Raw genomic sequence first — 19,723 nt, 5'->3', positions numbered from 1 at the left:
AATAAGTATTATAATTTAAATAAGTAATTTAAATAAGTAAATAATATTTCTCTAGCTCCTTTCCACCGCTTCGTTAAGCAGCGACCAAACTGTTGCTAATAATGTCACGAATTTTTTTAGTGACTTGGTTGAAGCAAGGCGATCCCCGAGACAAGCAGCAGATATCACTTCAGCTCGGACGGCAGCACGTCCTTCGAGTTTGGCATCAAGACGTGCACGGCCAGCGACGTCGGCCAATATTTAGCGCGTGCAATCGGCCAGAAGGGTGAGACGAACTCGGCGTTCGCCCTCAACGTCGTCAGTCCCGGCGAGCTGTGAAATCGATCTTGATACCGGGTTACACGCTTACACGTCGATTATCATCGCGGTCGACGACCGAATCGGAACATCTCTAATACATTCTTCGCGTAGAATATGATTCTGGATCACTTCGTGAATATTAAAGGGTACGCGTACACCTCGATGAATGGGATCTTCTGTTTGTCTGAGAATAGGTTCTCCAAGAAGAGTGTTTCTTCCCCGCTCTCGTACGCGCTCTGTTCGTGGACGCCGTAACGATCTCCGAGCGATCGTTACCGCGTCTTCCACACTCTGGCCTTTCTGCTTTCGCGAAAATTAATCGGAATGCATGCGATGCGAGCGAAGAGTCGAGCCGGAGCAGCTCGGCCGCGGCGAATATTTTTTAGAGTACATGACGTCCCTGTACAGAAAGGAAGAGAGAACTGGAAGACTAATATTAATCTCTCTTTCTCTCTCGCGTATTCTGTATGTAAATTATTCTGGAACGCTGTATTTTCTTCCTGTGTGTTTGTCATAATGTCGCATGATCCGCGCGAATCTAGCATCAGAAAAAAAAGAGAAAGAGATAAACGGATATCATGTAGAATGTCGACGCCCGCGAACGTGATTTTTTCGGCGAGACTGCCAGCATTCTCGAACATCCGAACATACTTTTTAATATCACCATCTAAATCTTAGATCGAGTTTGCAAGTATTTTTACGCGATACTGTCGCAATGTGCCCTCCTATTCCATATTAATGGTACGCACTGTCGTGTTTTACCTACTTGTTTGAAGACTGCTTCCGTCAGAAAATTTACGATAAAATAAAACGTATAATTAAAAATGAACCTGTTGCGAGTTATTACACCGTCCTATCTTATTAGTAGATTACAAGTGTAATTTCTATTAACTTTTTCCATACTTGTCCCCGAGTTAGCGTTTGCATTTGTATCGAGTATCTCGATGAGAAAGGGAATATATAGTGTATACTTTTGTATATTTGATAATTAGAATAATCAGTATAAACATAGAGGATATATTAATGTAATATTGTATAACTTTAATATGAAAATCATGGAATGCTATATATAAATTCAGTGCTAAAGCAGTCGTGCACCATATATAAAAGAATTTTTTAGTAGAAAACTATTTCATTGTGTTAGAAACAAAATATCCAGAATATAAACTCAATCCCAAGACTTCCATTGGAAATCGCAATACTAATCATTTCTTGAAGGCAAAGAAAGTAATAACGATAAATTAGTTTCAAAACAAAGCCTGATCTTTTTGGAGATTGAATTTAAGGGCCTTGCATTTTTTTTCATAAAAAGTGCAATTGCAACGAAGAGAAAGCCACGGTACATACAGCACTGCCTTTCCTAAAAGGCTCGATTCAAGCTTTGTGGTTTAACAAAAAATTTTTTAATATCTACATTTTTTCTGTTTTATTAAACCACAGTGATGTGTCTCATGCATGTTAAACCGCGTACGATTTAATTAGATCTGACGTAAAAGGAAGATGAAACAGTTTCCATCTTTCCATGAACACATGCGGAAAAAAAAAAAAAAAGAAAAACGAAGGTGCCCCAAGGATGCTCGAGGTATGTCGGGTATGTGATGTTTATTGAGCTAAATTCGCGTTTAATTGCGCAAGTCTGACACGTTTGAATTGCGCAATTTGACACCTCACCAATTTCTCAACCTCGATTCATCATTACGACTCGATTCAAATCCACTTAGCTTTACTACGAAGTGTCCACTTGGTAAGTTATCGGGACTTTGAAGCGTCGTTGATTGAGAGTCAGAAGTGCAGTGCGACAAAACTAGTGGAATGCCGAAAACCGAACGTAAGTATCCGAATGTATAATAATCTTATCAAAATATAATATTCCGAAAGTTTTAATTTCATGGAACGTTCTTATAATCAATTTTTACGTATCGCGCGTTGAAGAGACACGAATTCTTCACAGAAGTCTTTTTTTCGGTATCTGCGTGATATGATTGTAAAGATTTGTGATGAAATGAGATACTTGTAATGGTAAAATTATATTATTCGATAAAAGTAAAGTGACGATAAAAAATATGTTTATATAAAATAATATTCACAAAACAATTTTATAATGATAAAAGATTTGAAACTTCTTAGATCTTGACGAGGATGACAGACTTCTCTTTTTGGACAAAGGCATAAATGGAATTGTTGATCTTCCGTATGTGTACGTCGAAGATCCGATTCGAAGGGTTCAATACCACAGCTTGATGCTTAAGGGCGTCGCGAATCAATTAAGAAAGTGGCCGAACGATCTTTTCAGCTCGTTCATGGCAGCGTGCCTTGTCATTAGCGGTTTTGTTCTTCTCGTTTTTGTCTCGGCGATATTTTGTTCTTCTTGTCTTTGTCACGGCGATATTTCATCCATAGGGAGCGATAATTGTTGGTAAATAATCACTAATAATTTAATCAATTAACGCTTTCAAGAGAATAAAGATTGGCAATATTAAATGAAGAAATAGAACTTTATTTTAATAAAAGGTATACAGAAGGTGAATAATAGTAACTTAATTGATGTTTCTGCAGATATTTAATTAATTGATCTTTATAATTCACGCTTATCGTTTTCAAGGTTTAATTAACCGTTTTAATTTATGTAAAGGTGCTTTTTAATACTTTTTACATTTTGTACAAATATATACTTAAAAACAAAATAATTTGATTCTTTTTTCAAATTGGAAAATATATAAATTATTAAAATTTGTCCATTCATCTTTAATTTAGCGAATTGAAGATTTCCGAGGATAAATGTTCCTTTAATGTCTATTTCGTGAAGGAAGCTGCACAGGTCTGGTCCGGGAAAGAATTCTGTTATATCGAGGCTGCAGCGAGAGAACAACCCAATCTGAATGTATGTTAAAATTCTTTAATCTTATTTATATTTTATTTATAAGAAATTTTTTCATAAAAAGACATTTTTAATAAAACGTAATTTTTTTAATATAAGTATTTAAGAATTATCATATTATAATCTTAACTTTTGAACAAAACATAGACTTCATCATCTTATTTCTTCTCTTTTTCTTTCAAAGATAACAAAAATACGATGTTAATTAAGGATAATCACAGTCAATCTTTTGTAGATACACTTAATTAATTTGATGCGTGCTTCCGGTATACCGAACACATCGGAAGTTTATCTTAAAATGGCACTGGCGAACCAAAATGCCAATATTCACATTGCCGACTTAGCAATCGACGAATTTTTCAGCAAGTAATAATTATAAGATTATTACATAACATGATGAATGATACATGAACTTTCTTGTTTTATTTTTCTGCTTTAATATACACATATTTAATAATTCTGGAACTGCTTTGCAGCTCTTGATAGAGTTAGCAAATAATGGAAAAATATTTTTCTCTAAAGAACTTGAAACATGATTTCAATATTATTACATATTTATACGTATAATATAAGATATCCCACATTATCGCTTCGCGAATTTTTTAGCCCATTTAAAAATGCAATTCTTTTTGTTTACTTCAATTTTCCAATCAAATTACATTCTAATAGCATTAATTATATGCGTTAGGACGGAATTGTCGAGTATTGCGAAAAATTTAAGTAACGAATTGTTGTTGATGGCGGCGAAAGCGTATCTGCTTTGGAACTTCCCCGGAGTCGCAATGCATCCCAGCGCATATTGTAATTTGTCAAGCATCAATAAATCTCGGTGGAAGTAAGTGAATAGATAAACACGAGTAGAGATAAATTAACATAATTTTCAATGCTTCTATCTTATTTCTGTTAGTAAAGTGGAAAAACGTGATTGCACGCCCGACAAATTGATTACGATCGACCCAACGATCGACTTGCAAGCGACAGACGTGCATTGTCAAGCATTTCTAGGATTTTTACTCCGGGAAATATCCAAGAATGCAACGCAAATTTTTGGTTTGAAGGATGCATTGGATAGATTTTGTCCGAGGTATACATACGCACGAGGCCGGTATTCATAGTCGATTCTTATTTTTAAGACCGTCTTAAGTACAATCTTAAGACGTCATGAACTAATCACAGAACCGTATTAGCATCTTAAGACATTACTTAAGACAGTCTTGAAATAAGAACCGACTATGAATACCGACTATGAATACACGCAGAATGTCGCCATTTGTAAACTCTTGTTTCTTTTAGGATTGATGATTGTCCCGAAGTACGAGTGCTTGATTTAAAATCGCGATGCTCGGTCAACGCTTTCGATTGCCCTACTGTATATACGTCCGGAAAACCTTGGGAACTTACGATATAATTCAAAAATTTATTTATAAAGCCACCCGTTGAAGAAATGGCACCTGATCTTTATCGTATAAAATTTTATATAATGTGACCTAAAATATAATGAATAAGAAACAAAAAATTTAATTTAAAAAACCTGTAATAAATACATTTTCATGATGTATAAGAAAAAATGAGAAGATTACCGAATTAAAAAGTGATATATATGTAGTTTGGAAATAAACTTTTTTTAAAATTAAGAAACAACAAGGATGTGATTTGTGAAAAGATTTATGACAAAAATGTGTATATAATATAAGAATACGAAATTCGGAGAATAATCAGAAATTCATATACAATTGTTCATCGATTTCTATTTTTCTGACGCTCCATTGATCATCGTCATCTTAGTGTGTTTTGAAGTATCGATGCTCGTAGAGCCACATCACACTCAGCCACGTCCAGATTTCTGCCACTAAATATACAAAATTCAACGTTTATATAATAAAAACGTTTATTATGTAAAAGCAAATAAAAAGTATGAATAAACTATATGAAATAAATAATATATAAATAGGATAAATCTCAAATATATGATACACGTTTTTTTTTTATAGAATATCTTTTAAATTTAAAACAATTTTAAATGTAATGTATTTTAGAAAAATCCTATTCTAACAGAAATTATTTCTATGAACATTTTGATTAGTACAGAAGATATATAGTTTAGTTTTATTGTGACTAGAGATATACATGAATATATCCCACTTTTGCCCGTATTAATTTATTCATGTTATCTTTCTCGAATCCGTAAAAAAAATAAAAAGAGAGATAAAGATATTTACAGATTAGTAAAAGGAGTCCCGCGGCATAAATTAATGCGGTTTCTATCCGAAGATATTCGAAGAGATACCAAATTGTTATGACCACGTCGCAAAAATCGCATACCAGCTCGGCCAAAAAGGTGCCTATAAAAGGCAAACTAAATTGCGGCCGCTTCTGAAATTTATAATAATCGAGATACATGAATGATAAATGCGAAAAAGCGTAGAAAAGGACGTAAAATTGTGTTTATCACTTAGCAATAATCCCGTTTACCATAATAATGGAATAAACGAGCATGCCAGCCACAACGGCAGATATTATGGAGTGCGAGACGGAATAGCCGAAACTAAATGTCACGACGGTTTTTCTCGAGGGGAAACGAAGGATCTGCCCATTCTGTAAAACATTGTACTCCGTTGATCCGTAATAGCACAAGGTCAATATCGATAACGCCAACGACATTGCTCTGACTATCTTGAAACCTTCATTTTCAAAGAAGGTTTCTTTTCCCAGCGATTTCTCAACTTTCTCAATTATTGCGGAACGAGTAGAACTAGTAGTACTAGTAGAACTAGTAGTAGTAAACAGACGAGGTGATATTTTAGCTTCGATTAGCTGCAAAAAAAAGGAATAAAGTCGTGCGGAAATTAAAAACTCGTCTTTCGAGAAATTGAATAATACGGAGGTATATTGAATTCATATTTGTGAGAAATACAAAGAATTTATATATATATTTTTATTTGTAAAAATAACTGTATATTTTTTGTATATTTATACTCTCATCTAGACTGTGGAACAACAGCGTGATGCAGCTGAAAAATAAATGTCACGTATTAAATTTAATATGCAAATATTGTACCGTTTTGGCTCGGCGTTCTTTGTGAATTTTCATCCTTTCCATCAGATAACCTTCGTGACTGCTTCGAACGCGACTTGGTCGGTGATCCATCGTAAATTAATAAGCCACGATAAATTTTTAGAGAAACGAATTAATATACTTCAAAACGCACATGCATTATATGCTAATTATTGTTGCGTATTGCGTATTATTTTTGAAGTGATGAATAATGTAAATATGTAATATGTAGCAAAAATAAAAAATTACGCAACAAACTGATATACATTTGCAAAACAATATGTAATGAAGATTGTAGATACGGAAAAAATGTTATAGAATGGAAAAGAAAACCGATTGATAAATGTAATGCGATGATAAAAAGAAAAAATAGATTTGCATAATTATGTCGTAATAATAGCAAAACTTCACGTTATTGACTTTGATTTGTGACTTTATGCACATCGATCACATCGATGTTGTAATCGATTTAAAGGATTTAGAAGCTATTTATCATTAGCTTTATAAATTTATGCGATTTATGAAATAACTACGTTAAAAATCTGTTTCGTTTTTTACATAAATCGCATTGAATAATAAAGTGCATAATTAAGTTAGATTAATTCGCATACATTAATCATCCGACGTTATATATGGTTAAATTGCGACCTATCGAAAACGCTGTCAGACGTAAAAGCAGAAACCTCGAAAATTTATGGAAAGCAGGCGTGCAAATATAATGAAGTTTATTGAACACACATCCATTTATTGACCTGTTTAACGTAATTGCATTTCTGCATTTCGGATTTCGATTTGAAAAAGAAATTTCTCCAGACCGTGGATTTGGGTACAAAGTGAATTATGGCCTTTTACAGTCGACGAAACTTTAGAGCCCATGGTGGACACTATGTAAGTTAAATATTTATCGCGGTTTTTCGAAACGCAGTTTATTCATTGTCGTGATAATACCAGTTTCATTTTGCAGAGGATCGAACGAATGGCTTGTTCCTTGTGCAATCATTATGTAATGGGTAGCTCATTGTACGTGATTATTTTGGGCCTCATTGGGACCGTTAGTCCATCGTAATACTCTCATCTTGCTAATTTAATTGTTTAAATATGCCAGATAAGAAGGAAACAAACATTTTAGCGCCAAACACTATTAATGCAAAATTTTGTCAGGTAGTCACGGCTTTTGACATAATACGCACAATAAATTACAAGGTTCCCAGGACATCGTCACGTCACAGGAACAACCAGGAAGGTAATAATTACTGCATTATTAGAGAGCATTCTAAAGTAACTAAAAATTTTTTTAATTAGATACCTGTGGTGATATCAATAAATCAATAAATTGTTGTAAACCATTACATATTAATTGCAGTTCCTTTCACTGTCGAGAGAGACTTAAAATTGATGACCTCAATCTTGGGAATCGAGCATTACACTTTAATTATGTTAGGCGCCATCACGGTGAGTAAAGAATTATTTAAAAAACCTAACGTTTATTTAAAAATATTATGAAAATTACGCATTATATAAATTTGTTCAAAAAACTTATCAAAGTATAATAATTATTTCTGATATATATTTATATATATATAGCTTCGATTTGGCAGGAATATCCCATGTTGCACACGCCATGGTTGCTCATGCAACTCTGTGTCATCATCGTGGAGATCGTCATCTTCTTCGTAAGATTCTTCTTAGATGGTTTGCATCTCAAACGCAACGAGATATTGCAAGCGGTGTTTACCTTATACAATTGGTTACAAGTCTTCTGCCTTTTCCATCAGCAAACAAGACGTACCATTTAGAGATGTCTCCTTTTTAACGTTAAATTATTATATATTTATATTGTTTTAATATTACACATGCTATGAATTGTATAACAATGAAATATTTTTTTATATAAATACGTATATTTTATCAGTTGATTCAGATTTTCCCCAAAGACATCTGACTTATTTATTTCAAAATAAGAAATTAATCCGAAATTTGATATTAATTGGATCTTGATAATTTTGATTTGCTTTGCAAGTCTAGTCACAAAGTTTTAATACAATTCAATTGTCTTATCTCTTACGTCCATTCTAGGATAATAAAATTTTTTATATTCTAATTCACTTACATATAAGCTTAATATACAAAAAATTACATTGCAACAATTGAGACGATTTTTATTTAAATAAATTTAAACCTAATTTAATTTTGTGTGTATAAATCAGATTGTGCGCGATATCTGAATATGTATAACAATTAGAATTTTTGTATATATTTTATTTTATTACATTGTACAGTTTACAAAGAGAGATTTGGTGAGAATTTTTTTTATATTTATAAAGTTATTTTCTTCTTCCTTTAAATTAACTCTTCCTAAATTTAATTAACAATATCGCAAGGCTCATAAAGATACTGATCCAAATGAAAGTGGCAATAAAACCGTAATAAACCGCCGGTTCCGATATCGACCAGCCTCTGGCCATTATTAGTCTCATTGACTCCGTGCTCTTCGTCAGGGGTAGCAGGAAACTAATATACTTCAATAGTGGATGCATGCCCTCTATGGGCCAGATAATGCCGCACAACATCACAATTGGAAGAAAAGAGCCCATCGCCACGTACGTGGCGGTCCTTTCATTGTCGCAGAAACAGGCGATTACGAAACCTGAAAATTAAATTTATGTTTTCGAACAATTCCTAAAGGCTTAAAGTATATGTAATCAACAAGAAATGTAGTAACATTCCTCGCGGCGAGAACACTACTCTCATAATCTTTCTTACACAAAATCTTCAATCTCTTCTCACGTTTTCACAAAATTGCTGTAACTTGGAAAATCGCGAATATTTCATAAAAGCTAAAGCATCCCTTGGCAAAAGAATTATGCCAATAATTAAATGTGATATTTAATTATCGAAAAATTTTATATAAGAAATATTTATAAAACTTTCGGAATTTGAATATCTCATGCAACGATTCAATATTGAGATAAATGAATTACCGAAACACATGCCGCAGAGGCCCGTGAGAATGTCCAAAAGAGTGATCAAACCGATGTCGCCTTCGCAAGTGACTTTGAAGATCGCGAATGAGACTATAAGGACCATTACAGTTTGCCCGAACATCACCATAAACTGCGTGATCACTTGACCGAAAAGAATCTCCGTGCCAGTGAGACCTAGAGAGACGGAATTAGATTACACAGTTAAAATTATTTATCAGCTCCAAGATTTATTAATTTCAGAAAATATATCTCAAATATTGTCTAGAATTAGAACTTTTGTGTTAGCTCTTAATATTTTTTATTTTTTTATACAGACCCGACACGAGGCTTCTTTCTAGCAGACCTTCGTTTCTCTCCAGCAGCATAGCGCCCGACGTCAATGCGACTGAGAGAAAGAAAATGATTCTGAAAAGAACACGAATTCTTTCAATTCCAGCAATTGCTGACAAATTTTTCTTGAGAGAAGACAATTTTAACAGGTATGTGGCCGGTATTCATAGTCGGATCTTATTTCAAAACCGTGTTAAGTGATGTCTTAAGTTGCTAATACGGCTCTATGATTGACATCCTAAGATTGTATTTAAGACGGTCTTAAATATAAGCTCTGACTATGAATACCGGCCTGTATCACGTTATCATTTAACATAAAATACTTACGTTAGGATAATTCCCGGAGCTGCAAAATCCGTGAAGTTAGGATTCATAGGCCCGTAGATCGGCTGCTTGAACTGACGTAACAATCAGCGATAGAAATAAATTGTGGTAAATAATAATTTACGATAACGTAACAAAGATAATCATTTTAGAACGTCGCAGCAACAAGAGTTTGACAAAACTCATCTCGCCGCTATATTAGCATAATCGGATTTACTTACGTTTATGGGTATGCTTGTTAACTTTTCACTATAGTTGCAGGCTACAGTGACCTCCTTCGCGAAATCTTGAAATGCGTAAAGCAGATCCCTTTGTAGCAGCTGTCCTATCTGTTGATCTACAAAGGCGTATCGCGTTAAGATTTTCAGATAAAAATTACACAATCCTTGATCATATCGGAAGATGTTTTATTTTACAAGAGCGCTCAACGAGACTGGAACTTCTAGAATGCGGCATTTTATATGCAAAAGGAGAAAAAGTTATTTCGCTTTATTCAAATTCGTTCATAGACTTACTGGACATATCCATAACGATTTTCATCTCCGCGAAATTAATGTCCCATTCCGCGGCATCTCTGCCATAATCTATCCTCGCCATGAGAGCTTCGGAATAATTGGACGGAAACGTTATAGCGCCCCATGCCCATCCCCTCGTCACAGCATTTGTGGCTTCTTCGTCACTGTCGTACGGTAAAAACTGTATGGTTTTCTTCTGCAGGTGCTGAAGATATCGACAGCTTAGGAGCGACCAATCGCATCCGGTTCCGAAAGTGCACGGTTGCGTGCTATTGTTGAGCTCGTTGTTGACAATGGCTAATTTCAACCCTATAGGATCCTTACCAATGGAGATACAGAAGAGGACTATTTGGGCGACCGGCAGAGCAATGATGAAAAACATTATTCTGCAACAACCAAATTGCAAGTGAGCGATTAAAAATAAAACGAAGAGATGAGAGAAAGTTTGGTGCGCGTGATGAAATTGATTACCCGACGTTCCGCCACATCCATAGAAAGTTCTTCCAGATAAGAGCCTTCATGTGCATCGGATTAAGCATAGTGTGTTTGGAAGAATCACCTTCTTCTTCCGGCGGCAATGCCGGCACCTGTTAGAAGACACACAAATGAATAAAATATTATTTAAAAAATTATTTAGGCTGACAAACGATTAAAATAAAAATGATCAGTGCTGTGTATATACATATGTAAAAAATTATTGACATTACCGTTACATTGCCGTCCTCCACAATGACTACACTTTTCCGTCGACTAGATATGCTCACGTTATCGCCGAACTCGCCGCTCATCTCGTCCACGTCCTGCAAAGCAAAGAGGAATTGAAAGATATCTTAATGACGCGTAAGCAATACCAAGAACGCACGCGTATGTGTGCGTGAAAATATAATATCTTTATGCTTAATAAAACTTGCCAGTCAGGCCGTTTAACTATACCTAATAATATCTTTCTCCAAGAAGTGTTAAAATTTTGTCGCACTTATACTCACGTCTTCCGGCGGAACACCCGTTATACTGCTCAGAATGCTACTTCTCCTTCTTAATCCCACATTCTGCCTCTTGCTCAGTTTCAAGAAGACATCTTCCAAAGTGTCCAATCGATGCATCTCCATCAGCTTCGCCGGGGACTCCTCTGCCAGAAACTTGCCGTTTCTCATCAGGCCGATGATGCCGGCTTGTCTGGACAATGGCAATTCATCATTTAGATAATTTTTATAATCACTTTGAAAAAGAAGTCCGTAATACATAACTTGGATAATGATATGGGCGACAATTAAAATCGAGCAGCGAGTAACTTTTAACAATCAGACGCTTCATAGATAAATCTTAGTTGCATCGAGGCAGGATTCAAATTAATTTTTTTATTTTACGATTCTAATTAAAAGAAAATTAAATTGGTTGATTCAATTCATAGCGCTGTCTGTACAACTAATAAAACAAGGTTGGATTTAGTTGTAAAGTGAAAGTCATAAAGTGAAAGTGTCGAATGTTATAAAGTACTAATATCAGAAAATGTAATAAATGACGTTAGAAATAATTATGTGGCCGACTTGCCTAGTCTCCTCGATGTAGTGCGTAGTGATAATGATGGTCCTGGTGCCATCCTTGGTGATTTGCACCAGGTGATCCCAGATATTCTGACGGAGAATAGGATCCACTCCAACTGTCGGCTCGTCCAGAATCAAGAGTTCGGGCTCGGCTAAAATGGCAGCCGCGAAGGATACTCTCCTTTGCTGTCCACCTGATAGATTCTTAACGAAACGATTTTCAGGCGGTAGTTCTAAAAACTGTAATCAGAGAACGTAGATATTACTGAGCCCTGCGATAATCTACAATAAAGATATTTACGATAAAACGAGACGGAAATGGAGATACTTCGGACAAAGAGATCTTCTCTTTCTAGAATTTTATTAGTGACAGAATTGAAAGGTATATTAAATATGATGAAAAGCCCTCGCCTCAAAATCCCGACTTTCCGCGATTGCCGAAAACCTCTTACCTTAATCAGAAAAGTCAGCTTTTCATCCACCTGTTCTGTCGTCATACCGGCACACCAGCCGAAGTAGATGAACGTTTCCCGAATGGAGAACTCGCTGTAGAGCGCGATCTCCTGCGGCATGTAGCCGACCCGGGGACCGGGCACACCGGACCCCTTGGAACCCGGTCGACCGCCCAGCACCCATATTTCGCCGGAATCCAAGCGTCTCCGACCAACGATGCACGACAGCAGAGTGGTTTTTCCGCAACCGCTTGCACCAAGCAGCCCGTAACTGTTGCAATAAAACGTTTATTATAGACACGAAATAGACCAGAAATAAAGAGGTTTTTACATCGGTAAATTTAATAATAATATTAATAAACTAAAATTTCTTCTATCTAACAATTAGACTCCATTATTCTTAAACTCTTTATTCTTTAACTTGTATATCAGTCAATAAAAGATTTGGAATTTTTCTCTGCTTGTAACTTAAATTCTGCCTAGAAAGTATGTGCAGAAATTTATTAATAATAAATTTATTAATAATAAATTACTTATCTCCGTTAATTGATTATTGAAATGGACAGAAGGTACTTACATTGTGCCTTTCGGCACGGTCATATTGAGGCCGTCCAGGATAACGTTGGGATTTTTTTTGGACCCATATTTCTTGAAGGCCCTTCTTACGCAAACAGCCTGCCTCCGTCTCGTGTCCAAGGTCGATAGTTGCGAGCGGAATGGCTGTCTTCGTGTTTTCATCTCCATCAGCGTGCTCGGCGTGCTCGCACTCTCCATCTCTACATTTGAAAGAGAGGTACGATCATATATCGCATGTTGACTCCTTCATCCATTCGTTTCCTATTTTTCTCTCTTATTTTTTAGTTCTGAGCACGGCGTTAAAATAGACCCGACTTTTTTTCTTCTTCGACACTACGCTGTAAGTGTATAATTTTGCATCTTTTAAAATTTAAATTGTCGAATGATAAAGTATGGCGCTATGCGATCCACTCCGGAACCTGTCCGCGCGAGTTCAGATTCTCTTACTCCGGTAGGACCGGTCAGATAAGTGAGAGTGTCTGTTACGGCGTTACATCACGGACAATTTGCGAGACACCGATATACGCCGATCATATGCTATACACAATCGAATGATAAACAATTCAACTGTATACAGTTTAAAAATGTGATAAGTTATTTATTCGTTATAGTTCTTCGCGAATTTGTAGTTTGATCTTATCAAAATAATAAAAAGTAATCAAGATATCGTTTCTAAAGATCATAATATGTCTTTGTTGGGGAATCAACAGAAACGTATTTTTAGTATTTAATATTATTTAACATTTATATATTTAGTGTTAATTTAATATTTGATGGTTCAAGCTAACGAAGCAACTTTAATTAAATGCTACCGGAACCGTAATACGATTCGAAAGTCAGGATAATTAAAAGTTCGGTAGTCTCTTCTTTCCGTTTTATAAGATTCACAGCAAACAACACTCGATTCTTTTTTGCGCTTATTTATTTATGTTATTTTTCGAAGAAATTGCAAATTTGATGACTCATTCACATTCTATCAATCGCAAGGTGCACCTCTCGACTCATTGAGAAATCGTTGCCTCATATCGCTAATTAATTAGGTCATGTTACCAAGAGTTGTATCACTTTTCTCGTGCAGCCATTAGTTTTGTTATATTTCTGGCATTGTATGTGATAATAAAAATCTTTCAAAGGCTGCACTGTCTTAATTTTATTTTTTTCAGGTTTCATGTATTTTGCTATTAGTTAGACAATGAAACAACATTTTCTATACTATAGAATCGAAAGCACTCCATTGTAATTTCTTGTTTACGAGCTAATGTAAGCTAATTTTAGTGATTAAAGCGATATGGTATATCTAAAATCTTTATTGCGCGAGGAAATTAAAATAATTGGAGCTACCGCGAACAATTGAGACATGGCGTGATAAAAAAATTACGGACGAAATCCAAGATCTTTTTAATTCCCGCTCGCGGGATTAACCCGAAAATACGTCATAAAATGCGTGTTAACATATTACATCGATGAATAATTGGAAAAGAAGCGACATCCGTTACAAAATCTGCGTTGACGTGTTGTTACATCAAACATGTAACCGAAAAATATATGAGCGATGAGTAAGCTACGTGCTACGCAACACGCCGCTGCTTTCACGTAATTTGCTCATTTCTTTACGCGAGAAAGAGAGGCGTATTACGAAAGAGGAGGCCGGCGAAGAAAGACCGCCTAAGGTTACGTCCGATCGCTTTCCTTTCTTTCGACTCTCCCCAGGTCTCCCTGTCGTCATTTCTTCCTGATGAACTTGCTTTGTCGTTGTCAGACGCAATCCATTTATCGAGCAAGTTCGTCGGTATTGCAAAAGATACGTTACCCCGAATCAATTCGGATTCGATATTCATGTGGCAAAGACTATCATCACCTAATGGTGGAATTTTAACTTCCATCGAAATGTTTTTTAATATATAATTATTTAAATATCTTTAATTATATATTGCCTAACTTTCTAAACTGATCTTCTTATCCTACATTGTTAGAAATATAATTAAAATCTTCAACTTTTATAACTTCTTACATAAAATTATAATCCTTTCAATACTTGTAATAATTATAATTTAGTAAATAAAAATTAGAAACTTTGAGCAATTTTAATTAATAATTAATTTAAATTTGCTATCTTGTTAATCATTTTGTGTAGGATAGATAAGATATTCTACATATTCTGCTATACGTAGAATAAATGAAAAATATATATCTCCACTCTGTTTTACGAAGAATATATAAAATATTCCACTCTGAACTTGACGCATTAAGTGCAGTGACGTTACAGAATCTTTTTTATTTACGTCGGTTATTTCCATTCGGTCGACTTTATCATTACAGGAAGAAGAAGAAAAAATTGCAGTCAATAACGCTAGCACAATCGTTCACCGCAATTGCTAGATCATTATAGAATCATGCCGATCAAAGAGATATCAATAAATCCTACTTTACATCTGAATAATACAAGATGAATATTTACATTGCCTACGACTCATGTTACGCTACACATTATCTCATATTGATATATATATTTCAATCATTAGCTCATTAAATATGATTTCTTCTGCAGATCTCGTTGCATATAATGACTACTCAGCAAGATTAATAATTAATGATAAAATATAACAATATTAACCTGCACAATTTTAATGACGAAAATGTTGATTACGATGCCGCTTGCTAATTTCTCCGAACAAAATCTTCTTGGAGAACGAGATCGACGTGAGGTTAACTGGCGAGCACCTTTGCGCGATTCTTCTTTGCTTAAGTCATTTCCTTGTTTATATTACTCATATCTTCACACTTATCTGAGTGTATTCGAACATGTCCTTCTACGAGATATTGTAATGTCCTTTCGACGGTTTTTAATGAGGTTTTTTCAGAAATATATTTTCTGAAGCGTTCTCTGTTCTTTTTTAATTAGTCTATTGCTCGTCTATTTTAGAATATATTCTTTAATAAATAATATCTTTACAGAAATTATTATAAATGTAATTTTTAAATCTATTTTTTAAATGTATTTTTTTAAATATGTTTTTGAGCAACACTTTTATTTTCTGTTAAGTTTGAGGATATATTTTGAATGAAATTTGTTTAAAGCGCTTTTGCTTCTTTTATAGTCTATTTTTAATTATTCTTGTTCGATTATTACACAACTGGCCAACAATTATCGTAAATTATCCGTAAATTATCGAGTGCACTTCAACAGTTGTTGATCACTGATAATTATATGAAGTAATCACTGGTATATATATATATAAAAACACGTTTAACAACTTTTAATAATGTTTTTATTATTGTCTTCAAGAGTTCTCGTTTCTTTTTTTGTGGAAGATTTTGCCCCTGATACAACACGCCTGGTCGCGATCACTACTTCAATTCGTAGATAAAATGTGGCAAAGGTTTTGCATATCTACAGATAAAGAATTAAGAATGAGTTTTTTAACCTTGAAAGAGAGAAATCTAAGGATAAAAGTTTTAAATTTAGAAAATGATTTTTTGCTACTTTCTATTTGCTAGCAAAGGAATCTTTCGAGATTTTGATTTAATATTTTAATTAATTCCGCATTAGGAAATCTATGTACAAACTTAGTATTGCAAGTAAATAATTTATTTTTAAAGTAGCCAGGAGTTAATCTAATTCTCAAAAAAATTTTCTTTCCTTCTCTTTCTCTCTACACATTAAATAGGTGTAAAAAATTAAACATCAAAGTATTTCAAAAAATCGGTTTTGAAAATTAATTTTTAAGAAAAGGAATAATTTTTCATATAAATGTTGTAAAAAATGAAAAAAAATTGTTTATTTTAGCATATTTTGAACATATAAAAAAACTGAGGAAGATTGAAATCTATATCTTCTACTAAACTTATTTCAATCTCAGTAAAAACGGACTCGCAACGTTACGATTCAAAGGTCAAAATCCAAGTTGTTAGCTGAATAAGATCTCTTAAAAAAATTATTTCCACTTCAACCAACATTTCAATAACAGATTTTGCGATGCAGAATTAATAGCAGGTCAAAATCCAAGTTCTACAGCTTACTAAGATCTTAAACAAGCTAGTTTGTCTTTAGCCACTATAACAGATTGCTCGAGGCGAAATTAAGAGAAGTGCTCAGTAATAAATTTCAAGATCTATCATTTAAAGGTTAAAAAATTCTATCGTATTTATTCTTTTTCTCAATACTGAATTAATCAACATCCCAAAAGATCCCATTTAAGGCTGTTAAAAATCAAACCTTGAGACTTAACTTTGAAAGAGATTCTTATATTATCAAAGTATTAAAATAATTCTACAATAAGAAACCGAGAATCGTTACACAAAATCTCACTTTATTTTAAGATTATATTAATAAAAATCTATCTATGAAATTTCTAATTGTTTTAAGCAACGTCATAAATTTAATTTCGAATATCAAGCAGGCAAAATATCATGGCAATTTTTAAATAAGACTTCGAAACTTTTATCACGAGAATGCCTTATGCCCATTTCTATCCAATGCAGATTAACTTTAATCGCGGTTTCACTTGCTCTTTATCATTTTACAGTTCTACGAATTAGAAAAAGATAAAAAGCAAGTTAAACCGAGATTAAAGTTAATCTACATTGGTAGAAATGGTCATTGGAGAGTTTCTCAAAGTTAAAAATTTTAATCTCTGGGATTTGTAAAAGACTCTTGAATTTGAAGCAATCTTTAAGGTACGTCGGAACGGCGGTGAAGACACTATGTACCAATCACGATTGCGAGACTCCGTTTCGCGTACTTATCTCGTGCAGAAACCAACGGAAGGATTGAGACCGAGAGTGCGACCAGGAAAAGACCGAGAGGCCGTGCGAGAGTAAGAGTGGCCGCCTGACCGCGACGAGGCTCAGCGAGAACTGGCTCTGCGCTTGGGCCAGCAGGATCCCGCGCGGACAATCAAACACCTGCTTGTGCAATCATTCGTTTTGAGCAAAACAGTCTCGCTTAAGGGAGGGGGGGGGGATAAGCTTTGCGCTTCTCCAATGGCGTTAAACAAATCCCAAGATCGTGGAAATACCTGAAGTGACATCCAGACGCGTTACGTGTCTGACACCTACTGAACTTTTAAAAACTCTTGGCTAATAAGAGATTTACTTAAAGAAATATTTCCTCGGATAATATTTCTTCGGGAATATTGTCCCGTCGAGTCGCGATGTGTAATAGTAGATTTTTTAGCTTCAGATAATATTGAACGGAATGCAGAGTCGCAATCGTGCATTGTGCGCCGGATCCTTCTTGTGCGGCAAATGTCGTCCTATATTTGGTTCAAGGTAAAACGGAACCGGTCCGGGGTCCGGGACCGGTCTATCCAGACGGAAGTAACCATCAGAAGTAATTTTTTTTACTTCCATTAAGGATCTCTTTCTTGTTGCACTATAAGGAAAATCACGCATGAGTCACAAGGCTTTTTGGATAAAATGGGTGACTAAACTGGTTTCTTGCAATAAAAGTTAAAAGAATATTAAGTTATAATATATATTGTATAATGAAGGTTATAATATATATAATATGAAAGAAAATTCCTTCAATTTTGAATCAATCGTTTTATTAAAACTCGCGATATAACGCATATGGTTTATGTAAATAAATTTTCTTTTACCTATTTTATTCACAGTTTGTTTACGAGTATTCCAAGGTAGGAAAAAAAAGGAAAAAAATAATTTGTTATTACAAATTATTATTTATTAGCTCTTGGTACTCCAGTAGCATAGTGACGTCAAATGACGTCTAATTGACATCTAGAGACGTCTCTAGACGTCAAATTAGACGTCATCTTGCTACCTGGGTAATTTCTTAAGTACTCCAAGAGAAATAATACAATTCATCTTATCGTATTTCTACTTTATTGATAGACTTTATTAGAAATAAATTTTATAAATTTTTTAATCTTATTACGTTTGATAAAAAAAGTTAGATTTTACTAACTTTAGATGTGACGGAAAGAATTTGTAAAAAAAATATTTAATTAATTAATTGTTAGCGGAACGGAAAATGTAACGCTTCATGCTCTTTTCGCAATATTAATTACTATGCGAGTGAAATTCGAGTAGAAACCGGAACGGCGCTCAGGCAATCTTTATTGCGATGTTAGCATAATGTGTATGAAGATGGTAAACTGTGTGTATATAGTTGTATGTATGTACTTACAAAATAGCGTGTATTTTCAGTGTAGGGACGCGATCAGAAAACAAACTAAAATCAAAAGATATGCGAAAAAAGTATAAAATATTTTTAGAAAAAAAATGTAGAAGTAAAAGATAGAATAATAAAAACTATCAACACAAATAGTAAATAAGAAAAGATAAATAATAAAAATAATATATAATAGATATTAATAATAAATAACAATTTAAAATATAAGATATACTCGTGTATGTGACGTTTCTATTTATTTATAAATAGATAGTTTTTATTTATTGTTTTATTTGCCTAAATGTTTAATTGAATGTAAGTAAATATATTTGTCCAAAATATAATAAATAAAGACGATTTTATACACCGCTTTAAAAAAGTTGGAATTTTTGGAATTTAGACTTCGTCAATAATAGAGTGCGCCGTGAACATTGAATACGTCAAGGCGATCTTCTTTTTAGCGCTCTCTTGTTAGTCGGCCATTTTTCCTCAGCGACTAGATAATCGCGCATGCAGTAATAGACTCGCTGATGGATTCCGCTCCATTTGCATATATTTTCTGCGACTCATTTAAAATTTTAAACGAAAATAGTGTAAATTCTGTGACACGTATAAACGATTTAGTCATTTAG

At 34.2% G+C, this 19,723-nt stretch overlaps 3 protein-coding genes across 4 annotated transcripts; 2 read left to right on the top strand and 1 right to left on the bottom strand.

Annotated features, from left to right (window-relative positions):
- The first annotated feature begins 1,926 nt into the window (after window positions 1–1,926).
- LOC112459618 lies at window positions 1,927–5,035 on the top strand. Its single transcript, XM_025023800.1, has 7 exons — window positions 1,927–2,128; window positions 2,428–2,716; window positions 3,055–3,181; window positions 3,414–3,544; window positions 3,867–4,013; window positions 4,086–4,262; window positions 4,472–5,035. The coding sequence occupies exons 1-7, from the start codon at window positions 2,113–2,115 to the stop codon at window positions 4,584–4,586; spliced, it is 1,002 nt and encodes a 333-aa protein (XP_024879568.1). The 5' UTR covers window positions 1,927–2,112; the 3' UTR covers window positions 4,587–5,035.
- Window positions 5,036–7,073: 2,038 nt separating this feature from the next.
- LOC112459633 lies at window positions 7,074–8,029 on the top strand. Its single transcript, XM_025023833.1, has 5 exons — window positions 7,074–7,121; window positions 7,198–7,284; window positions 7,395–7,476; window positions 7,597–7,685; window positions 7,832–8,029. Exons 1-5 carry the CDS (start codon window positions 7,074–7,076, stop codon window positions 8,027–8,029), a joined length of 504 nt encoding a protein of 167 aa, XP_024879601.1.
- A 461-nt stretch (window positions 8,030–8,490) lies between these two features.
- Window positions 8,491–17,858, bottom strand: LOC112459632 (ABC transporter G family member 20). Of its 2 annotated transcripts, XM_025023831.1 has the most exons (14): window positions 17,701–17,858; window positions 15,573–15,872; window positions 12,960–13,158; window positions 12,383–12,653; window positions 11,938–12,170; window positions 11,373–11,562; window positions 11,094–11,186; window positions 10,858–10,973; window positions 10,387–10,772; window positions 10,093–10,208; window positions 9,875–9,945; window positions 9,534–9,622; window positions 9,215–9,391; window positions 8,491–8,880 (listed from the first exon to the last, which is right to left on the bottom strand). In XM_025023831.1, exons 3-14 carry the CDS (start codon window positions 13,154–13,156, stop codon window positions 8,579–8,581), a joined length of 2,241 nt encoding a protein of 746 aa, XP_024879599.1. In that variant the 5' UTR covers window positions 13,157–13,158; window positions 15,573–15,872; window positions 17,701–17,858; the 3' UTR covers window positions 8,491–8,578. The 2 variants fall into 2 exon arrangements, with proteins under 2 accessions (XP_024879599.1, XP_024879600.1); XM_025023832.1 differs by lacking the exon at window positions 15,573–15,872.
- Between the last annotated feature and the right edge of the window lie 1,865 nt (window positions 17,859–19,723).

Source organism: Temnothorax curvispinosus, unplaced genomic scaffold (assembly GCF_003070985.1).
Source record: "Temnothorax curvispinosus isolate PA1 unplaced genomic scaffold, ASM307098v1 QBEX01010032.1, whole genome shotgun sequence".
NCBI lineage: Eukaryota > Metazoa > Arthropoda > Insecta > Hymenoptera > Formicidae > Temnothorax > Temnothorax curvispinosus.
Note: the sequence above shows the minus strand (reverse complement) of the source record. Positions and strands in the feature narration are given on the sequence as shown.

What these genes read in the sequence shown, in the direction of transcription:
- LOC112459618 (XM_025023800.1), top strand. An exon ending in ATCGACGAATTTTTCAGCAA is followed by an intron (nt 3,545 to 3,866) that starts GTAATAATTATA and finishes TATATGCGTTAG; the next exon opens with GACGGAATTGTCGAGTATTG. An exon ending in TTGGATAGATTTTGTCCGAG is followed by an intron (nt 4,263 to 4,471) that starts GTATACATACGC and finishes TGTTTCTTTTAG; the next exon opens with GATTGATGATTGTCCCGAAG.
- LOC112459633 (XM_025023833.1), top strand. Translation starts at nt 7,074, where the DNA reads ATGGCCTTTTACAGTCGACGAAACTTTAGAGCCCATGGTGGACACTAT. An exon ending in TCACAGGAACAACCAGGAAG is followed by an intron (nt 7,477 to 7,596) that starts GTAATAATTACT and finishes TATTAATTGCAG; the next exon opens with TTCCTTTCACTGTCGAGAGA. An exon ending in TTATGTTAGGCGCCATCACG is followed by an intron (nt 7,686 to 7,831) that starts GTGAGTAAAGAA and finishes TCGATTTGGCAG; the next exon opens with GAATATCCCATGTTGCACAC.
- LOC112459632 (XM_025023831.1), bottom strand. Translation starts at nt 13,156, where the DNA reads ATGGAGAGTGCGAGCACGCCGAGCACGCTGATGGAGATGAAAACACGA. An exon ending in AATCGTTATGGATATGTCCA is followed by an intron (nt 10,209 to 10,386) that starts GTAAGTCTATGA and finishes ACGCCTTTGTAG; the next exon opens with ATCAACAGATAGGACAGCTG. An exon ending in GCTCCGGGAATTATCCTAAC is followed by an intron (nt 9,623 to 9,874) that starts GTAAGTATTTTA and finishes TGTTCTTTTCAG; the next exon opens with AATCATTTTCTTTCTCTCAG.